The 23,861-nt window shown below is 40.7% G+C and overlaps 1 protein-coding gene across 2 annotated transcripts in view; it reads left to right on the forward strand.

The window, feature by feature from the left end:
- Positions 1-1,049: 1,049 nt before the first annotated feature.
- shroom3 (shroom family member 3) overlaps positions 1,050-23,861 on the forward strand; it is a 66,070-nt gene continuing 43,258 nt past the window's right edge. For both annotated transcript variants that reach the window (XM_087843487.1, XM_006782097.3), the window contains exons 1-2: positions 1,050-1,711; positions 7,891-8,045. In XM_087843487.1, the coding sequence (XP_087699613.1) occupies positions 1,553-1,711; positions 7,891-8,045 (314 nt within the window). In that variant the 5' untranslated portion in view covers positions 1,050-1,552. The remainder of the gene's footprint in view (positions 1,712-7,890; positions 8,046-23,861) is intronic.

The raw sequence follows: 23,861 nt of genomic DNA on the forward strand, positions 1-23,861 counted from the left end.
TGTAAAGCACGCATTTCACTGCAGACACCCCAAGAAGAAGAAGAAGACACAAAGATGCTCCACCACTTGGGACAGCAACTACTGCCCCACTCAGAGTGGGAACACCACCCTTTGCTGGCTCAGAACCATGACCTCAGACTTGGAGGATACCACTCAATGAAGCCAAAAAAACACCACATCATCCACAAAACACAAAGCCGTGATCATGATACCAATGAAGTATACATGACTTTGCAAGTTTGTGAAGTTACTGTTAAAGTCCCCCCCCCCCCCCCCCCCCCCTTTACTTTATTGTATTTATTTTTAGGGGTGTTTGTAGCTCAGGAGGTAGAGTAGGTCATCAGAGGGTTTGTGGTTTGATCCCTGGCTGTTCCAGTCTGCATGCCAAAGTATCCTTTGGCGAGATATTGAACCCAAAGCATCCATGGGAGTGTGAATGCTAGAAAGAGAGCACTTAAGCAAAGGTGCTGATGTGAATGTGTGAATGAGGCATGTTGTATGAAGAGATTTGAGCATTTAAGTGTAAAAGCACTATATAAGAAGTCCATTCGGTCCATGTTGGTTTTATACCTCGCTGGGACATTTGTTCTGCCTTACTCTTACACTGTTGTGTTTCATTTTTTTAACTGCTGTAACAAAGAAGTTTACAAACTTGGGGGGGGGATATAGATGATCTTAATTTTTTTTTTGTATTTTAAGCCGTATGGTATGTTTTTAATGTGTTTTAAGAAAGGATAAATAAAGTAAGCTTATATTCTGGCTTTTTGTCAGTTTACTGTTCAGCGTGTAAACGATTTGATCCACCAGGAAGTTTAATCCAGTTTAAATCCAGTAATCTGGCTCCAGTGTGAATAGAAAAGGATTCAGATTCAGTTGCGAAGGATTGGATTGTTGCTCATCAACACACACACACAGACAGACACAGGAAACACTCAGCTTTTTATCCCAGTGTCCTTCTTTAATTCACACCTTTTTTTAAACTCTCCTTTCTCTCAGAGTTTCTGTTTCCTCTTCTACCTCTCCTGTCCCTCCCTCTCTCTCCCCTCCTTCTGTCTCTTTCCTTTCTCCTCGCTCAGTGAGTCGCAGTAAATCCTATTGTGATGCTAAACTGATTTTTGGACGAGACACACAGAAAGAGAGAGAGAGAGGGAGAGAGAGAGGGAGAGTAGGTTTAGATTTGTGTTTGAGCAGATCTGATTCGGGCTGCCTCTCGTTCATGTGGAAATTTGATGGCCTTCTCCTCTCCGTAAACTTTTAGGACTCATTTCAGACTCCTACGGAGAAGTTTCGGGGTGTTTTTTAGGAGTTTCTCCGGCGGAGGAACCGCCGCTCGGCGCGCTCCAGGAATGCACTTTGCAGGAAACGCGACTCGGTGCACGGACACCTCCTGCTCTCTTCGCTCTTAACGAGGAGTTATAAATGAATGACGGCAATGCACTCGTGAAGGACAGCTCGTTTTCTTCATACCGGTCCCCCCTCCCCTCCACCTCCACTTTATCCTCCTCAGGCTGAGGACATAGGAGCCGGGAGTGTGCGCTCCCCCTGGCCAGGCATGGAGAGCGGTGGCCGGGCGGGGCTCCAGCAGGCGGCGGGCGGTGGAGGAGAAGGAGGCGGCTGGGTGTTGGTGGAGGCCCGGCTGCATGGAGGAGCGCCGTGGGGCTTCACCCTGCAGGGTGGCCTGGAGCACGGAGAGCCGCTCATCATCTCCAAGGTAGGAGACAGGACGTGTGAGGCCTGCTGTGTTTGTGACCTGTTCTGCACATGACGGGAAGCCGGAAACATTGAAAGAGTGACTAATTATTCCAATCATATCAATTGATTTTGCATGAATCATTAAATACTATTATTTCTAAACTGTAACTACAGCATATCAGTGGCAGAAGTTTAAATGTATTTTAAATATATGCAGAAAAGTTATTAAAGTTGTAATTGTTGCGAACACCTGATCAACACAGATTGCAGTTCCAAGCGGCAGTCAGGCCTTTTAGTAGCACTTGCCTCTAATTTAATGTGCTGCATGAAACAGAAGGATAATATCTAAGCAGGTGAGGCCGAGATCTTCTGATTTTTACATCCTAGCACAGGACAGGCTTTAAAAAACACCACAGAGGTTTGGGAGATGAAGCCAATGTGGAAGAGCTTTAATACTGCATTTTCTTTTTCTAATGACCAACAGGGGGCGACAACTTTGGTTTGAAGTCGGTTTGTATAGAAGTCTGTGGGTAATTGAGCCTAATTCTCGAATGATTTATGATCTGAATACACACTTTACTGATGAGTTTATGGTTTCATTTGCTCGTTTTAAGTTTTATTAAATAGATTATGATGTTCATTTGATAAATTATGGTCCCATTAAAGGCAGAAAAGAGGATGAGGCAGGACAAAATAAACACATACATCTGTAACAGGCTCATAACATGGCATGATCCACATCTCACTCATTGTGTCTGGTTTCAAAACATCAAGAAGGCCATGTGGGCAGTTTTTCTCATGGACTGAGAATGATTATGTTTGTAGAGACACGTGTATATGCGTTTTGCTTTTATAAAATAAACAAACAAATAAAACTATATATTCAGGAGCAATAATCAGCTGCCTCTTCAGTAGCTTCCTCATCTTTTGGATGGGCCTTTAACTCTGCTGCAGAACAATAACCGCTGCCTGCTCCCAGCTGCAGTCTGTGAAGTGGAGTTAAAGTCTGTCCGACCCCCAGAACCGAGACTAGAAACTGCAAAGTGACATCATCAGCTGCTAGAGCAGAAACCTGACCAACGAGAGTATATGAAACATGAGATGAGAAGGATTGCAAAATAAACCTGTGCAACCTGTGTTGGGGAAAACCTGGGTAAAAAACAGAAAAGGAAAGAAAACACTTGGCTTGAGGCTTCAAAATCAAGACTTTACTGGTGACTGTATCCATTCACATGTAGTCTTTGCTTTCAAGCTTCACTGTCTTTGAGGCTTTTTGTCTTAAACAAATTCAAAATAAATAAATCACTCGACGCGCCAATAATCAGTAACCCCTATAACTATGTCAGTAATGAAAGTGTTACTCTTTACCAGCCGCTTCATTGCCCAGAATCATCCCAGACGGCAGAGAAATATGGGCCCAAGTTTGGCTACTTTTGGCAGTCATGGCTTAGTTATGGCACTGGTTAGTATTGTGTCAGCCAGACATCACAACATACTTGACCTCTAGCTCATATAAGATGGACCTCTGGGTAAGTTGAGTCAGCACCATCAAATATGGCCCAATGAAAGCTGTAGATGTGAGCCACACTTTGGCCAAAGATTCAGAGAAATCTGTGATGGATTTTTAATTCTTCTTCTTTTTAAAGCCAAGACAAAAACCCCAAAACCTTTGAAATCATCATTAGTAGATGACCACTAACGATGCCCCTTCCATCCTTACAGCCACCATCCTGGCCTCATTTTATTAAAATGCAAATCGCCAGGCTGGTACGTGTGTGCGTGCGTGTGTGTGTGTCTTTCTGTGAAGGTTATTCTGGGATGGAGGCCAAACACTGTAAAATAGGACAAGAATGTGAATAATGTGTTTTCCTGGTTGCTTTTGAATACAATCATGCTTTTATTTTGTGCTGTACTTTGGCTGGCGTTAGCACAGTTCTCCATGTTTGACCCCAACACCAGCATGATGTCGCGCTTCAGCTTTTTGCGTCTCTCTTTATGTCCGGTCTCCTTTTCTGTTTGTGTGTCTCACTCATTTCTTCTTTTTGCCGCCAACCAACCGTAAAAGAGACCTGGCACACTTTGCTTGTTTTGTATCAACGCTGTGCTGAACTGGGGTCAGAGGTCACAGCAATGGCTCTAGGCAAGTTAAACCTTCAGATAAAAACTCATTAAGTTTTAATCTGAAGGTCTCATGACCTGTGTGTGTGCCAGTTACACCATCAATGTAAAGGTGAACAGTTCAACACAAAGTCTTTGCTGGGACTGAAATGTTTACTCAACCTAAAAAAGATCCAGGGCTTTATTTAGTTTTGCATTGTGCAACTTTTTAAAATGCTTTTTATTGAAAATTTATTATTATGATTTAATTTAAAACTTTGTTTGTTATAAAAGACTCAAACATTTTAAAGCACTTTCAGGATCAAAGCTAGCTTTGTTTGAGCTAAAGGTAGCTAACAAGCTACCTAGCTTACACAAAATACTGTTTTTAAAGAATAAGTCGGGCAATTCAACCAAACTCAAGACTAACCAGGAAAATTATCTTGGCATTAAGGTCACAAACCTGCCTGGATAATTTGATAAGCTGGCTAACTGCACTTGCTAACCTTAAGCAAATTCTGAGGCCTGTACTCTGAAAGGATATTACATTTTTGGCAATCTGTGTCAAGCTAATAGTTAGAGTTTTCTGTGTCATGAAAGTTGCTCTTTTTTTTTTTACCTGGCTAATTCACCATGGTAACAGGCTGAACACATAACCTGGTCAAATGCGGGTTATGTTCAGAGTTTTGGTTTGAGATCATTTGAAGGTGCCATGTTTTCACTGATTCTTTTATTTACAGCCTGTTTTGATGATTGCAGGTCAGATGTGTTTCATATGTCCCAGTTTTTAAGCCATATAACTTTTAAAAACTACCCAGTGAATCACAGGAATATGCATGTATTAATCTGGTGATGCAAAGATGTATAAGTGTTTTTACCGTCAATCCTAATCTGCCGATAAGCCTCCTTTACACTCACTGTGTTTTCACCAGTCTTGTAGCTGTTGAACAAAACAGCCTAGATGACATGATATTGAGATTTTCCAGAAAAGCAAAGACCAGTAGACCCATTTAGACCCAGCTCATGGCTGAAGATTTATAGATTATAATCTATAATCTAAAGGGTTATGCTGGTTGTGGCCAAGCAAAATACACTTAATACACACCAGTTAATGGTGTGTATTAAGTGTCCCACTAGTCCACTGGTTCTTTTAAACAGGTTCAGTATCTGTTTGGTTTTGAAACATGAGAACATAACCTCGAATATGTCATAATGACGGCCATTAGATTTATTTCAGAACCACAGTGTTAAAAACTGGAAATGTGAATAAAGAGGTGAGAAGTCCTTGATGAATAGATGCTGTAGTATCCCACTGTGGTAAATGTAGGATCCAGTGTTTTAGAGTTAAAGCATCAGGATATCCTCATAATTCTTTTTAAATATGTCTCTTGGGAGTACACCAGCTTCATGCAATTACAGTGAACTGGCTTACCCGTTTATATTACACTCCTGTATCCTTTAATCCTGGAACTAAAAGTCAGCATATTATATCCTCAGGATGTTTTATTTGTGCTCTTTTTTTTTGTTAAATACTGGATATAATCACCTCTAAATATCCCTCAGATTAATAAATAAAGAGAGTTGCACATACCTAATCTTTAACCTCTGAGAGGTCAAAAGTATGGAAGCTTCAGGTTTTCACAAGCTAGAGAGGCAGTGAACCTGAGTCCAGCTCTAAAGAAGTTTAGAGAGAGAGTGCTTTTCCTTGGCTGAGGCCCCCCATCGCTCTCAGAGGATATTTTCCCAAATCACACAGTCTTTATTGATTAGAGGAGGTATGTTGTTTCAGTCACGGTATGAGCGGGCTGAGCCACTCTGTTTAGATATCTCGGTCTGCAGGATAATGAATTTCAGCTGGAATACCACAGTCACTGACACACACACACTTGTGGAGTTACTGAGTGATTCTGTGGGCCTTATTTGGGTATATTTATTCCTGAAAAAGGCAAACAGTGCAGGCATGTGCATCGTTCTGCAGAGCTCGGGAATGCTTTAACACAGTTTTCCTTCACAGCTCTGAGAGGATGTTTCTTTTCCCTCACATCAGTAACGCTCATTAGATACTACTCATTTGTGTTAATCAGCACTAGTTTAGATAAACACCTGCAACCGCACACTAATGTTTATCTCCTCAGAGTCGGTGATTCAAGTCGCTTAGCGCAGATGGTACATGTTCATCAAAACTTTGTGTTTTCCTGATGCTGCAGTTGCAGCATGTGGGTGACGACGCATCATGTTTTTGTTGAGAAGTAACACGTGTTGTAATTCAGAAGAGCTTCAGACACTCCCTGCAAGACATTGTTGGCAGTGGTTTTAAAACTTGAAGAGTCCCAGGTGGGTGGGGTTTATTGTTTCAGAACAGAGCAAGACACTTTTGTCGATCACAGGAAAATATGTGCAAAACAAACAGAGTCATTCTCGTGTGTTTTTTTACCCATCGTGGTTAATCTGACCTTTCCAAGTGTAAAGCTTAGCAGCCTCAACAGGACCAAACTGATAAGATAGGTTTTCCAAAACGACTCTGCTGAGTTTAGGCTCTGAAAAATGTCTACTGCTGCTCACTTCATGCCTGATATCCAAATGTTATAGTAAATGTTGCTGTGACATCTTGCTCACATGCTTACTTATTACGATCTAAAACAGGAATCAACAAGACAATAAGGCATCTTATCTTATCAATAATGCATCTTTCCCATCTGGGAACTCACTAGTTACACCGCTGGTTTTAGCCTCGGGAGCAAGTGGACCAGTGCCTGTTTCCTGTTCCGTGTATCACCTAAAGTTTAGAAATGCAGCTAATAAAAATCAAAATGGTCTTCAGATGACAAGCAGGGGTTTTAAGATTCCATATAGGCAAACCCAGTCCTCTTCCTGATCTCCACATGCACCGTGTACCTATAGCATAGGTGTCAAACTCAGGCCTGCGGGCCAAATTTGGCCCGCAGCCTAATTACATTTGGCCCGCAAAGCCATACCAAATTACTATTAGAGCTGGCCTACTGGTATTATACAGCTAATATATATATTGTTTAGTATTAAGCTTTGCTTGTTCCATATTCAGTTTTTCAGCAAAACTTGTTTGAGTCCATAAGAAAAGATTCATTCTTATATGTGGAGGAAGTTTTTTTTTTATATATTTTTTTTCATATTAATGTTAGCCCGCGACTTTGTTCCAGTTTTGAATTTTGGCCCACTGTGTATTTGAGTTTGACACCCCTGACCTATAGGATAACAAAGCTCTCATTTTGATTTGTGCTGTAATTAAAGTGAAGGTTTACTTCAGTGTGCTTTGACATGAAAAATGTATTTTATGCAGCTGGTAAAATGCCAAGTTCTTCCCCTGCTTACTGCTACCCCTGTCAGGCTTTCCAAACACGTATGCAGTTTCCAGTATACAGCACTCAGACTGAGAACATTAAAACACTGATGCTTCATTCACAGACTCAACCAAACTTCACTTACAAAAAGAACGTCAACAACAGCATTTCCTGTTAACACACATCTAATCTGTTTTTGTGTCATTAGTGCTGATTCCCTTCTAAATATAAGTACTTTATTATTTTAAACTAGTTTAGGATAATTTTAGAATATTTCCTTTTTAAGAAAATAAAAGCAAAACGAATGAAATAGGAATAAAAACTGATTAGAAATGACAAAACTATGAGAACTCTGACGTCTAGAGGAAGGAAACCTATGAAGAATTGAGAGACACACAGGATGTAAGGATCACAAACACCCAAGACCTCCTGCTCTTCCCTGCAGTGACCCTGTCCATAACACACACACACACACAGGAGAGCGAGTCCTGCCAGAACAATAGACTGATAGCAGCTGCCAGAGGAAGTGTAGCCCAACATGTTTCATCATTTTGTATGTTCAGCCTAACTCAGCACAGACACCAGTCGAAGTTCAAGGTCACTAAGATCTTACAAACCTCTTAAACCTTGGCCCCTTTCAGCTCTCAGACCTTTCATTTGGAGGTCAGTACCAGGAGCAGCCTTGCGTAACGAGCTGCTGCCCCACAAACTTGGGTGCTAGGAACTCACTTTGCAGCCACATGTTTGGACTGCATCAGCTGATGTTGTGTGTTTGTTTGTGCAGGTCGAGGAGGGCGGCAAGGCGGACAGTTTGGAGCAGCCTCTGCGGGTGGGCGATGAGATTGTCATCATCAACGACATTGAGCTGACCGGGTACCGTCAGGAGGCCGTCGCTCTGATAAAAGGATCGTACAAGACTCTGCATCTCACCGTCCGCAGGTACACACGCCAGTTGTTAAAGCTCAAACCAACAAAACTGAGGCAAACGGACCACAAACGTCTGATTCTGAGACCGACTCAGAGCTTTCTGCAAGCACGCAGGGTGGATATTTCTCTTTCTAGCAACAGCCTGAAACCTGATAATCCCAGCAGGCGGAGGGTGAGTGTGTTTGGAGTGTAGCTTTACTTGCTGTAAATGTTGGTTTTATTCCAGCACTTGGTTTTAGCTGTGAGTTTTCAGTGCAGTAGTTTATTAAATTAAAGAAAATCTGGAATGAGTGACCAACAGTGTAGTACAAGGTTGGAGTGAGTGCAATCTATTGCCCACGTCTAGACTTTTACCCTAAATAATTAATTATTATCTATTATAATAACAGCTCAGACAAGCACAGACTGGCTGGGCATTTGACTCAGTTGACTGTGTGTTATTAAAGGCTGTCACCATGTCAGCGATTAATAGAATTCACTTTAATGATATTATTGGATGTCTGGTATAGATGTTTTGGGAGTGACAGCTGAGCCCAGCGTGCCCAGCACACAGTTTGTTTTGGGGATAGGATTTTAGCCCAAAGTGCAGCCTGTGTTCCAGGAGCCGTCATTCATGTCGTGCTGATTATTTATTATGTTGTATTATGTTGTATTACACTTACAGTGAGGTTTATAGGTTATTGGCCAAGGACACATTTTGTCATTTTGCTTCCATACACCTCCAGAGTGCAAACTTCAGGAAGCTTAATTACAACATTCTTATACTCAAACCAAAATGAGGATGGAAGACTTACCTAACTACCAAACTAAGGGCCACACAAAAGGGCAAAATAGCGCGTGAGCGCACACCTTAAATTCAATTCAATTTCAATTCAATTTTATTTATATAGCGCCAAATCACAACAAAAGTCGTCTCAAGGCGCTTCATAGATACAGAGAAAAACCCAACAATCATATGACCCCCTATGAGCAAGCACTTTGGCGACAGTGGGAAGGAAAAACTCCCTTTTAACAGGAAGAAACCTCCGGCAGAACCAGGCTCAGGGAGGGGCGGCCATCTGCTGCGACCGGTTGGGGTGAGAGAAGGAAAACAGGATAAAGACATGCTGTGGAAGAGAGACAAAGGTTAATAACAGATATGATTCAATACAGAGAGGTCTATTAACACATAGTGAGTGAGAATGGTGACTGGAAAGGAAAATCTCAATGCATCATGGGAATCCCCCGGCAGCCTACATCTATTGCAGCATAACTAAGGGAGGGTTCAGGGTCACCTGGTCCAGCCCTAACTATATGCTTTAGCAAAAAGGAAAGTTTTAAGCCTAATCTTAAAAGTAGAGATAGTGTCTGTCTCCTGAATCCAAACTGGAAGCTGGTTCCACAGAAGAGGGGCCTGAAAACTGAAGGCTCTGCCTCCCATTCTACTTTTAAATACTCTAGGAACAACAAGTAGGCCTGCAGAGCGAGAGCGAAGTGCTCTAATAGGGTGATATGGTACTACAAAGTCATTAAGATAAGATGGGGCCTGATTATTTAATGTTGTATGTGAGGAGCAGGATTTTGAATAGCTCTCATAGGTGTGGTTATTTTTATGGGCGATGTATAAAAGTTGCCCCATTTTCTCAACACGAGGGTCTGCAAGCTCTTCAAATATCAAGCACAAAAATAAGACATGCTTGTTTTCTTTGGCGTTAAATATTGACATAATTAGCAGTAAACTGCATGTTATAATTATGTTGACCGCTAAGGTTTATTCTGTTTATTCTATTTGTTCTTATTTGGGAAACAAATGCCATCATTTCATGTTTTTGACATGCCAAATGACGATAAATCGATTCAACCACATTTAAATATGGTTGGGGTATTTTGCACCTTCAGAAATATACAACAGAGTCAGTTGCAAAAGGTTCCCTTCTCTCACAGGCAATCCTGTCACTGGGTTCTCTTTTTAAATACCCGACAGTACTTTTTTTTAATGCCTGAACCCAGTTTGGGCTGGTGCAACACATCTGGCTCCAAATCTGACCTGAACCTGAGGCTCAGCGTACTCCTGTTGTTGTGATACCTGTATGACCGTAAAGTAGGAAAAATGTATAGAAATTTGTTTTTGGATTACTTCTAGAGCTCCAGATTTTTAGATCATAAAGCTATGACATAAACATTTAATGAAAAGGAGAAGCAGTATACTGAGCAGATGTGGAAAAACAGAAGTCTTGTTGAAATCGCAGTTTGTTTTCTTAAGGAGTCTTATTTCAAATATGTATCAGAGTGACGCATTTGAAGCTATGACAATACTGGAGTGGTTAAACTAGCCTGTTCCTGGGTCCTGTAGGTGAAGCTTCTACAATCTCCTGAAGGCATCAAACACTTCTTCACATCCGGTTAAAGGTTCATCAGACCAGGATCACATGCTGATTAGACCCATTTATGACCTCTGACATGCCCGGGTGCCAACTTCAGCGCTCGTTGTGTGATTAGCGCTGATGTTCAGACTTTTTAAAGCTAAGTTGGTTTTGAGGTTAGGCCGTATTAAAACATAAGACTGCTAAGAAGCAAACAACAATCACCCATTTAATCGTAAAATAAAGAGCAGGAGACCTCAGCAGAGGGCGTGTCGTGCCACCCAGCATCTCTCTCAGTGTTGAGGCTGATGCACTGCCAGGTATGTGTTTGGGTTTGGGGTGTGACTGTGAGCGAGGCCACTGTCGCTACTGCAGCTTCTGTTTACTGGAAGACGCGTGAGACGCCAAACACAATGCAGGACTTTAGACTTTAGACACACACACACACACACACTCTGTGGGACAGGTGTAAAGACACACACACAGGACTGTGGAAGGCGTGGCGACAAGGGAAGGCTGTGTGTGTGTTTTGGTCTGATTTGCTTCCTGTTTGGATCTGAAACTGTAAAAGTTGGACACTGCACAGGTTCAACATTTCATTTCTAATCCTCAAATATGCTTATTCGATTCTGTTCTGCTCTACTCTATTGTGATGGGGCTGCACGGAGGCAAACTAGAAGGTTTGAACATTGGACCCTGGTTTGCATGTTGATGTGCAGTCGACGGTTTTTTTTAGTTGCTTTTTAGTGTCATGGATCAGCCCAGGGTAAATAGCAGTTTGTAAAACAGTTACAAAAAAGCAATCCATTTGATATCACAGACACAGCTTGTCACATTTTTTCACGAGCACAGCACTGAAAGTGCTCTGCTTTGGCACGAAGCATATTCATGTTTGCAGCTTGTATTTTGTCCACAGAAAGCAAGAAAGTGTAAAACAAGTTTCGACTGTTCTACTTTTACCCAGACTATGATCTGTTCCAAACCAAACCAAAGTCATTTTTACAAATCAATGGACTTCAGTGACTTCAAGCAACTATAGGCAACCCTTCCCACACCGGAATGCTAAATGAGCAGGCCCAAAGAGGTTTTTCTTAACTTGAATGCTACCGATGAGACTGGTGATTGACACATGACAGGGTACTAAATACATTAGAGGGTTATCTAGGCAGCTGCAGCAACCAAACAGAGCCAAACTTGGGTCTCTGATGTGACCCCTCCACCATCAATCCCTTCAACCTTTATATGTGGACACAAATCAGTACATCTGAGCTCAAACAGAAGAAAAATGTCATCCAGAGATGCAAAAAAGTCATGCCCAGAAACACAAATCAAAAATAGATAAAAGGCTGTGACTGTGTGTTTACGTCGGATGGACCCACCTGAGTCTTGGCTGTTCTGGCTATAGGCCTGAGAAGTGTTAAAGTTCGCTGGTTCTGCAGGTGGATTTTTAGTCTAATAATGTAATAATGTCTGAAGGAGCTGTATCATTTTAGAACTTTTCTGTCTTATGGGAGTCTCTGTTTTGAAGCCTCAACATTCGCACCACAAAATGGTGGTTATCATCTAAGTACTGGGAAGTTTAGTTAGCAAGCTGGCAAAAACAGACACATAGCTGCTAACGGTGTTATATGACACAAAGCTATAATATTTTTCATATAATTGCATTAAAACACAGTCCAGAGATCCAGTCCAGTTACTTGGATTACTGTGATGCCAACCAGTTGCCACTGGCCTTCCAGCTGCTGCCAGGTCAGGTTTCTGGAATCATTAGAGACCATATTTAGAGACAAGGGTTTGAATGATAATCCCATAAAAAAGGGTCTAGCACCTTAAACTTTACTGAAAAACCTACTAAAGTGATTTTCATCAGAGCAGGTGAAGCCTACCTTGAGTCAGCCTCAAGTGGACATTAGAGGAACTCCAGATTTTGGACACGTTTTTCGGGGGGGTTGGTACTTTTCACCTTTACCTTTTGCCATGACTTATGTAGGTTTCTTTCTTTGTGTTACTTCCCGTAATGTTGATCCAAGGAAAGAAAAGTTTGAATGTGGATTCTTTCTCAGCCTAACACTAGGATTAGGGTTTGTCTTGTTTTGGGAGAAGCATTCATCACCTCCTCCTGCAGCTCCTCCATCGTCTCCAGCTGCAAAGCAACAGCCTTTCGGTGGGGTAATAAAGATTTATTGAGCTGAACTGATGGTTATTACCGCAGAAGACCAAAGTCTCTGTTTGTGTGTATGCGTGTCCTTTATCCGGAAGGCATTATAAAACTGTGTGTGACTTTAGCGGGTATTAGCTGCTTTTATTGTTGGTATTGTGTGTGTGTGTGTGTGTGTGTGTGTGTGTGTGTGTGTGTGTGTGTGTGTGTGTGTGTGTGTGTGTGTGTGTGTGTGTGTGTGTGTGTGTGTCCTCCATCCTTGGTGTCAGTCAGACAAAAGGCGCATGATGTCGACACCAAACGCACCTGTCAGACCACGCCTTCTTTGTCTCTCCTTACGACTTTCTCTCCTCCGTACCTGACTGTGCTCGATCTGATTGGTGCCTTCAGCTGAGCCCTGATTGGCTTGGAGACACAAAAGCAAAGGGAGACACACACGCAAACACACACTCAGAGGCACAGACATTCAGAGGGAATCATGCCATTAGTGTACTCACAACAAGCTGAAAACAAAGCAGAAGGATTTCAGAGGAGCTGCCCATCAGAGCTGTAAGTGTATGTAAGTGTGTTTTCTATAAGTAGTGAGAACAAATGAAGCAGACTTTCAGTTAAATTTGTATTTAAGTAAAGATGTCTGATGTCATTTCAAACTTTAGAGTTCCAATGTGACTATTGTGATATAAAGCCAGCATATGAGGGTTTAATTTAAATCCATGTAGTTTACCTCCTTAGTTATAGTGTCATGTTCTCCAAGCTTTGGGGAACATGATTAGACAACACTTAATTGTTTTTCAGTCTGACAGGCTTCAGTAGGTAACGCCCATTCCAGATTATTGTACTTGGAAACTTGAAAAGCCTTTAAATGCCTGGAGGGTGTTTGTTTTCAGTGGAATGTTTTTTGGCTCTGGGAGATTTCTCAGATTAAAGGTACTTTCTTGTACATTGTTGTGTTTAAAAATAGTTTAAAACCTGCTGATACTAACTAAAGCAATCGAAAGCTTTCTATGCAAAATATGTTTGTGTTGTATCGAAGAGATAACCCCTGAAGTCAAAGCAGGGCTGTACTGCACATTAGTGCAATGCCAATTTGAACCACAAGATGGCGCAGCAAGTCAAATGGGTGGGGCTAAAAAGAGATAATGAATGTTAAACAGCAGCAAACATCCATAGACATCTTGTGTTGTATTTGTCAGATCCTGTTTTATGTTCTTTTTTTTGTTCACACATAGGCCTTCGTGAGGCCCAGAGACTCATTGGCAACCACTGATCAATAGGGAAAACTATTTGGCAACAGTTAGCAAGTGGTTGCCAGAGGTAATTGCTATGAAATCAGTTGCTGAGGCCTCATTTATGCAGGCTTTGAGACCAGTTGGTGACCTCCGGAAGAATTTCCTGACTGCTTGGTGACAATTGCTTTGGTTGCTAGCAAGTTGCCATGGTTGACACTAGTAGCACTTAGGACTTGTCTCCAAATATTCTTTTTGCTTTATCGTTTTGTTTCGTTTTTTGTCTTGGTTGATGCAGATAGTGACATTCAATTATGTGAACATTACCAACAACCAACTGGAGCGTTTGTCTCTCTGGTCTCTCAGTCAGTGCGATGTATTCTCTTTTTCTTCCTGAGCTGTGTGAACTGTTGCATACATGCAACAGTTTATTCAACAGCTTTTCTTCTTGTAAATTTCCACAAGCAGTAGATGAGAGATAATGTTAGAAGGAATCTAGTGGTAGTTTTGCAGAAGATCCACAGTCTTTCCAAAACCTTAACCTCTATGTCTAAAAACTTACGGTTTATTGTTAAGGTCATTGGTTGCTGACTCAAAGCTCTGGATTCTCTTAAATTCCGCATATAGAAGTATAACCTGCAGGGATATAAGTTAAAGTCATCGGTTTTTAAGCATTTTTCTGTCACATTTTACTGGTGTTTACAGATTTGGGGGAGTTGACTCTCTCCTTATTCATCAAAATATTCATTTTGGTGTCAGAATCACTTTCTAGAGTGGCAGGAATTGCTTCTAAATGGGATCACTTGCATATATGCTGATGTTATTAACTGAATCTTTGACTATACCTAATATGAACAGCCATCAATGCAACAGTATAGATATACATGAAAGAAAAATGGCAAATCTTAACAGGTTTGTTTGAATATACCAGTGAAATGGTGCATTGTGGTGACTGGGCTGTTTTTATTAAGATTTGTTTTCTACAGTTTCGTTTACACGTGAGGGTCCTCCTCTATGTTGGGCCCCTGGATGCAAACTGATGTAGATCAGACTGAATGCGAGCTGGGTCCAGGCCGTACGAAACTGCCACATGTAGCGCTTCTCAGAGGGAGGTACTTCAAGTATTTCTCAGCAAACAACAGATGGGTCTAGTGACATCACAGAGTCTTGTCATCACCACTGGGTTGCTGGGAAACGAACTGCACCAATGTGCTGAGCGGGTGAATATGTTGGTGTTTTTTCGAGACATAGTACCAGCGTGTACCTCTAGTAGACTCTATTTAAAAAATGGACGTTTGGCTGAATACGTGACAATTTGTCTGTTAATTAAGTTGATTTTCTTAACGTCCCCCTAATTCCAGTCTTTATGCTGAGCTCGCTGGACTCCTATTGTGTATTTGACACATAGACACTGTAAAAATTCTTAGCCTTGTGTCATTTTTGGACTCCTTTATAGTTTTCTGTAGAAAATGTAGTTTAGCTTCCCAGGAAGTTTAATGTCTCCACACATTAAACCCAGAGGAGTTTGTTCTGCTCTTGGATTGAGTTTGGATTGGACAAGCAACTTTGGGTTGTGGGTTGTGAAGGTTGTGACACTGGCCACTCAAAGGTTTTTTCTTAATGAGCTTACTTATTGTGTGTGTGTGTGTGCGTGCGTGTGTATCCACAGTGGAGCATGTGTGTAGCGAGTGTGTAGATCTTTTTTGTTCTTCTTTTAATTGATACCTGACACTTGCTTTCCTCATGAGTAAGGTAATATTATTGGGGCTTACCCCTGTTGTGTGTGTTTATGTGTGTGTGTGTTACCTGTATTACCTTTACTACTACTCCCCTTACGTCTTGCAGCTGCTGTACCTGCGTTTTGTCTTCTAATCTCCAGTAAGCAGCGGCGTGCACTTAAGCAGTGTTACATTACACATGAGGAAAAGCTTTTATTTCCCCTTAGGCAAAAAAACAAAAATACAGAGTACATACAGGAGGCGCTTGCTGGGTGAAGTGCATCGATCATGTGTAGGGCTTTTTCAGAAAGGGGAAAAAAACTCTAGTCACTGTTTAGTTGCATTCCTGCTGGATGCTATAATGTCAAGGCCACTGCAGGTGTGTCTTTTTTCTATGGCTGCTTTTCCTAAAATAATCTTTACTCTGTGGAAAATTCAGGAAAATGCCAAATCTGTGCTTCTCCAACAGGATTAATAATCTACAGCCTAGTAGCAGCTCTGTGATGATTTCTTTTCTTGGCATAAAGTTGAGCATTTTTTCCATTATTGTCTGCCAGAAAACATCAGAGAAACACAGACTTAATGGAATGGAGTACTTTTAAAGGAACTGATTACAACTGATTACATAGCTGATATTTTAAATTACAGTTAAAGCTAAATATAACAAACTGCAATGTCCTTAAAGTCTCTTTTATAAGATAACTAATATATAGATAGATAGATAGATATGAATGAAGTTGTTCTCTGCATTGGCCAGAGGAAGAATCGTGATCACTAATGATTTTTCCTTTTCCTGCAGTGTTAATGATGAAGCCGTCCTTAGCATTAACATGCATGGTTACTCTTGTTAGACAGTTGGGTACTCTTGGACAACGACCCAGCAGCGCTGTGTCTGTCCTGAGCCGCCTTTACTGTCCATCCTGTTGCTTTAATGTCTGCAACGTCTTTGTGACTCCAGGTACTTTGTGGTCATCTCCTTTGTTATTTCTCCTTGTGGGTTCCAGGTCAGAGCCTGTATTGTAATGTTGGTTGTTGGCTTTCTCTTGGTATAACTCAGCGGTCCCCAACCCCCGGGCCTCAGACCGGTATCGGTCCGTGAGTCGTTTGGCACCGGGCCGCGAGAGTTGAGGCTCAGGTGTGAAATGTATAGTTTTCAGGGTTTTTATCGGTTTTCAGCGTTATTTTGTTATCGTTTTTATCGTTTTTATTGTTTACTCGGTTTTCCTGGGTCTTTTCACGTGTGTTATGAGTAAATGTAATTTTTTTCGGTACCGGTACTAGTTTTATTTTGTTGTATTTATCTGCGACACCTTAAAGGCTGGTCCATGAAAATATTGTCGGACATAAACTGGTCTGTGGCGCAAATAAGGTTGGGGACCACTGGTATAACTGAGCTGCCCCCATCTCCTTCTCAAGATCTGCTGCCACAACTTAATGCTGCTTATTATTAAGGCCAGATTTGTAAGGCCAGACCTTACAAATACTGCCTGGGCCTTGCTGATTCGGCATCTGTCCCACCTGCTTGTCTCTCCAGTCTACATGAAGGGCTTTAGTTTAGTGTATTTTAACCCAAACCACAGTCTTTTGGTTCATAGCCTTAGACCGTCAGGCCTGTCTTTCTGAGGTTTAGACTTCACGGCTGATTTACATCTGTGGTAAGTCTTTGTAGAGCCTGCGATGTGACCCTTGTAAGTGGTCAACACTGTTACCAGCATTCATGCTAGTTCATGGTGTTAATTACCTTGTGGTTGTGTCGTAGTGTTTTGTACACATTGGCAGCCACGACAGAAACAATAAAAACCTGGAACTTTTCCCCCGCTGGGTCCCCACTTTTTGTTGTGGCCTTTTGCTTTATTCTTTTCTTCTTTTGTCCCTTAAGCTTTTCCACTTTTTGTACATGTCTTCACATCCAATAATTTCTGCAGTTTCCTGTGGACTCAAATTGTGGTCATAAATATTCTGTACTCGTAAATCAAATGCGTAGTTGTGAACTGAGTTTTGTAACCTTGTAAACCAGACATCTGAAAATTTTATGTTTGTACATCTATAGATGAAGGTTTGTGTGTTTGTAAAAAAAATATTTACACAAGTTACAATTTTTTTTGTTAAGGTCTGGTTACAGATACAAAGTGAAAAACTCTTTGTAAAACTCTGCGCTCAAGTTCCCTCGCTTGTGTGTGAGTTTCAACTTGCAAGAACGAATTTGACCAGATTTTTCTTCCTTTCAGCTGATTGGTCAATGTCATGTCAATCACAAGTGTAAAAATCCAATCAGAGAACAGGTTTGGCCACAGTCTCTTCCTGTTGTTCTCTGTAATATTTGCATGTGCTTTGTTTCGTGCTGATTGAGTCTCTTAGACTGAATTCAAAACCGATGGAGAAAAACAAAATCCTGCTGTTCTGGGAGGGACATAAACCAGAACACGAGATAATAAAATCTGCAACAGCCTTTTGCTTGTTGTGTTTTTATAGCGTTTATTTGTCCTGCATGTCTTTATTGTCACTTCACACGGAGGGATGAAAGGGCTGGTTTTATGAGAGCAGAGAAAGTGTATGTAGGGAGGAGATTGGGGTGGATTGATGGTTCCTAACTTACTTTTTTTTTTCTTACATTGACAACAGAGCTCCCCTGAAATTAACAAACACTGATGATTGTCTAAATCAAAACTTTTGTTTGATATTAAATAATTTTGTCCGTAGTAGTTCTAGCATATATGATATTATTTTTCACTGAAATGATAACAGCAGAGGCGTGTTTAAAGGGGGGTTTAGGGTGTTCCTGCATCCAGGTTTTTATAACGTGAAATATTGTAATAATATTCTACATTTTTAACACATTTTTAAATTTAAGTTAAAATCCGCCTCATATGCCTCCCAGTGGTTTGGTCCATTGCCTGCCTCCCCGCAACTCCTCAACACCTCATTTAAAAAGCTGCGCCCATGCTCCCGCTCATAGATCATACCATTCTTTCTGTGGTACAATGATTAATGTTTATTTCACACTTTTAAGGTTTGAGGTTCAGACCTGCTGGAGTTTGCGTGTCCTCCCTTTTTTTTTCCTGCATGTGCATTTCCGACTTCCTCCCACAGTCCAGACACATCAGTTAGCTGTTGATTCTATAATGTCCAGCTCAAAAGGTTAAACTGTATAAAATAATAGATAAATGAGACAGGGGTTAAAATCTGAGAGCGATAGATAAATCCCAGTCCATTTTCATTATTCCAATTCATTTTGAGCAAATTTTGAGTACATTTTCAGAACACTGCCCCGTTAAAACCGGGATGCCTATCCAGTCCTAAAGTCTGATGTCATTAGCTGTTTCCAGGTCCAAACACTGCTTCAGGTCCCAAAGTCAAATGAACACTGCAGCATCACTGAGAGTTACAAACTGTCTAAACTCTTTCATCTTTAATAAAATGATCAGTGTGGCTGCTCTACCAGGTGTAACAATTAAGTTTAACATCCAGGCATCCATGAAAACAGAATGTATTAAATTTAACGGAGTTAGAAGTTAGCTCACTAGTTTTCGCCTAAACATGATATAGCATGACTGAAAGATTTCTGAAAGATTCAAACGTACAGCTCTGCTATCACTTCCAACATAAATTAAGACAGAAAACTAAACAGCAGTGACGTTTCTAGGGCTACTGAAGTTGGGCTAGCTGGTATATAATGATGTGCTACGTAATCGCTAGCTACACAGCTATGTTAGCGTAACATAAACAGTGAAGCTGGAGGATGAACGCTAACTTTTTTCCACTCGATAAAAGTTAGAGTGAAGGTTCCTGATGGTTAGGGACAAATGCAATCGCATGGCAGGATGCTGTAAACGGGCCAAATTTCAGTCAGGAGAACAAATGAGATAATCCATCCACTATACGAGGTTAGTCATTGATTTACTGCTGCATGGGCTGGGCTGTAGTTACATCGTAAGATTTTAAAAACTGAGCTGATCACTGCCTTTTTTTTAGGGACTTGTTCAAATTAAATAGAACAAAATACAAAGCATTAAACGTGTAAAAAATACAACACCCTTAATAAAGGCAGAATAGTTTGGACCCGGAAGCATGGTTCATACGTCATCGCTTAAAGACCGGATTATTGCAATCGTGTTTATTTCTGCTGTGAAGCTGGACATTTAAACGTGGGAGTCTATGGGATTGGCTCATATTTGGAGGCAGCCTCAAGTGGCTATTAGAGGAACTGCAGTCCTTTAATATAATGTGTACATTCACCCAGAAAATTGGCACCTTAACCAGTAGCCCCACTGCTGAGTCATCATCCAGCTCAGTCACTCTCAGTGTAAGACCAAAGCTCTGATATTAAAGATTAAAACATGTAAATATTCAGATTTAGGTTTTTAGGTGCTCTGACCTCTGGGTAAATGATGATAAACATTTTTTCTTTCAGGTTTCTTGATCACTGCAGTTACAAAGTAAATAAAATCAGATGGACTGAATTTGAAACTTGATGAGAAAGGAGGCCAAGAGGAATTTGAAAACATTCGATCATAGTTGCATAGCTGTCTGTAGGTGTCCCCTCCGCCTCTTTTCTCCCAGTCCCTCTCTCTCTTTGTCTTCATCCATTCATCTCCGCTGACTCTCTGTCTTTGTGCTCTTTTGTTGTCAGTTGACGTAATCGAGCTGAATGAATGTTTGAGTTTCTCTGCTCAAAAAAAGACGAGGAGGAAGTCATTACAGGGATGAACCGCCTCAATAGAGTTTCCCAGGCAACCCCTGCGTGTGTGTGTGTGTGTGTGTGTGTGTGTGTGTGTGTGTGTGTGTGTGTGTGTGTGTGCACAGTGACTTTGTGGGGACCCATATGGACACTTTTAACAACACAAAAAAATCACTGAGTTCACACAAAACCCAGTTTGGTTCCGTTACAATATTTTTAAAAAAGGTCTCCAAAGACATTTGTTAACTCTTTGAAGGAAATCTCAACTATTTCAACTATGCGCAATATTTTCACTTTTTTATAAAATCTGAATCTTTTAACACATATTTTGATCTAGAAAGAGTGTCATTAGCTCAATAGCGTGAATTCCAGGGCTATTATTATTTCTATTGGCCTGGAGTTTGCAAAGTATAAATAAGATGGCACAATGAGCCTTGTTTTGTTAAACAAGAAACAAGCAACATGATTCTATTTGATTTAAAGTACTGATGTTCCTTTTAACTTAGCTATAAATGTCAAAACATTAAAATGTCAAATTAAAATTTACCCAGCAAGTAAAATTTCTGTTTCAAATGCATAAAAACCCCTCCACTGAGTATTTTTACTCAATAAATCAGTAACTTTAGTTCATGTAATGGAGTGAATGTAACCTCTCACATCTCACCCTTCTCTACACGTACATGCAACCATATCATGTGACAAAATTCCACACGCAGGTCACATGACACTAAACTGTCTCCATGGCAGCTTGGTAAAACTTTTCTGCTGAGGAAGGTTTCAAAATAAAAGCTTCAGAAACAGATAAGTTGGACATATGGCAAGTTCAACTTAGTGATGATTTACTTACTTAACATTTTCTTGTGTATCTCTGTGCGCTTTAACACCACTGTTTGTAACCCAGAAACAGCAGAGATCCTTACCTGATCTTCACCTGCTGGATGGGTCATTTTTACCTCTAATGATGGAAGTGTGACATAAAACCAGTTTGTGGACTGATTGTTTCCTCTCCTGTGGATGATTTCAAAATATATTTCCTCCACTTCAGCCATATTCAGACAGATTTGGTACTTTTTTGAGAAATGTTACCAGACCATCTCCAATTTCAAATGAAACTACTGTTTATGATGTTTTTATTGATTTTTTCATCTTTAGTTGTGACTCACACTGCTATTGAACTTGATGAACTCAGGTGAGGTCAGGGCCAAAACGCTGTGTGTGTGTGTGTGTGTGTGTGTGTGTGTGTGTGTGTGTGTGTGTGTGTGTGTGTGTGTGCGTGTGTGTGTGTGAGATGAGATGGAAAGTGGAATGTGACAACGCAGTCCCTCCTGTTCTGGTGATTTCTGGGTGTTTGTGGCTGCCTTGCATTCCTCTCACCAGCCCAACAGGTTTTATTTTAATGGGCCTTTATCTATGCACCTGTGTGTGTGTGTGTGTGTGTGTGTGTGTGTGTGTGTTTCTGATAATGCAGTGGTGGAATGTCCGCAGTTCATAGTGTAACCCTGGGTGTGTTGTGTTTTGTGCTTTCTCTCTCTGTTTTTAAAGGGGTTGTAGATATAAATGGCTCTGCTGGGTGGAGGAACGATGGAGAACTGCCTTTGATTTGATTTTCAATCATAATACACTGCTCAGAATAAGGTTTTTTCACTAGTTTTCCATTTAGCTAGGGTGGTGTCACTACTGGTAGCGTGACCCTGGACCCTACAGAGGTTACACAGGTAGTCCAACTCCCACAGGATGGTACCTCAACGTGTGCCATTGCTAGAAGGTTTGCCGTGTCTCCCAGCACAGTTTTAATCAAATCATTTGCCCCCATCTTGCCCTCAACTTTGAACTGAATTGAATCTTTATTTTGAACATGTTAAAAAATACAACCACATAGAAATAAAAGAGACAAACAAATGGAAAACAAAGCAACCACAAATACAAAAAACAAAAACACGAAACAAACAAACAAAAAGCTTTCATGTTCAAAAAGGAGCAGGAACTTATTTAATCCCACCCCCTTTCCACTATTTAGTAATCAATACACTACATGCAGTTCATGCCATATGTTAGCATGAACTGCACACAGATACCTCAGAGTTAATGCTGTCTAATATATACAATATTAAATGGGGATAGTTAACTAGACCTTAACAGGCTGTAAGCATCTGTATTTTTGCTGTAAATTTAGATATTTTAACATGAAAGTCTGATGATGATCAAAATTAAGATTTTAAAACGATTCCCTGTGGAATTGAGTTGAGGAGTTTTTTTTTCTAAATCAGAGAGAATCATTGCTGCAGTCAGGAGTATATCAGTACAAGACAGATACTCCAGATAGCAGACACATCTAATGTGTGCTGCTTTTAACACTTACTGTATGGAGAAGTGTTGCATGTACCACAGGTGGTCATGAGCTACACTGGAATTTAGTTGTGTTGAGATTTTGTAGGCCATATGTGTCCTAAATACCACAACATACTTATATTTGGCCCATATAAGGCAAACACACTCACCCCAAGTCAGTTGAACCTAAACTACAAAGGGTCCAGATTTAGGCCAAACATTCAGAACCATGCAAACATCATGAGCCATATGCCATTACTTTATGTTTTGCTAGGAAAATGGGAAAATAGGTACATAATTTTATTGAAACATATGAAAGTGTACATGGAAATACACTATATAAGGTAAAAAGCAAGTTTTTACAGTTCTAATTAGCTTGAAAATCAATATTTGGAACAGACCATGAGGCAGACCCAGGATACACAGCAGAGATTATGATTCTATGCTGGGGAAAGAGATGGATGGATGCGGCCTCATTTAAGCTAAACACTCATTGTTATTTTGGGTAAAATACAAAATAAACCCAGAGTTGAAAACAAAGTGGTTCCAAATTTTTAGTTTATCAGTCTAGTTATGTCTTTGGCTAAGAGGGAAACTTGTCACAAAATCACAGTCTTATTTTTGCATTTTTATTTCATCACACATCTACAGCAAACGTTAGAGAGGAAGAGAGGTCAGGTGAGTGATTTTCTCTTCTGATAAAGACTTTTATTCTTTGTTTTTGTCTCTTTATTGAACTCTTATTGAAATGATAGCAGACGTTAAATACTGGACTTTGTTTAAGTACAGATGTACAAATAAACAGTCGTGATGGTTCATCTGTGGCTCCCATTTGTGTGTGTGTGTGTGAGAGCAGATGGATGATTCACTGGCCCACAGAGTAAAAACAGAAACTCATTTTCTGTGTTCTCTTTGTTCAGATAACAAAAGGACTCACAGGAGTATTTCATCTTCCAAGATCATGTGACCTCCGACCTCCCCACTGTTGTTAATGCCACAGCTGACCCTTTAAACTGCAGCTCATTGAGCGCGCTCTCTTATTGTTGTCCGACCCCTTGTGGCGTTTGATGAATGTCTGAATTGTGAATGTGATCAGAACAGAGAAGAGGCATGCAGACCGTCCTGTCTGAACCTGTTGGACCTGAACACAGCGGGGTTTGGTTTATTTTAGCCGTCAAGTTTTGATTCATTGCAGATTAGCCAGATCTGCTCTGGGGGAGAAAGTCAGCGCAGCATAACTCGGTTCAGGTCACAAATAACAAGGTCAGAAAACTAAAAAAACAAACTTTAAATGCATTTTTGACGCTTTCACTTCTCCTTTGCTGACTCAAAAAGATACAACTCTTCCCATTTCCTTCATGGGAGGTTTTTATTGTGA

This window comes from Neolamprologus brichardi, chromosome 7 (assembly GCF_056152115.1).
Source record: "Neolamprologus brichardi isolate AB-2024 chromosome 7, ASM5615211v1, whole genome shotgun sequence".
In the NCBI taxonomy this organism is placed as follows: domain Eukaryota; kingdom Metazoa; phylum Chordata; class Actinopteri; order Cichliformes; family Cichlidae; genus Neolamprologus; species Neolamprologus brichardi.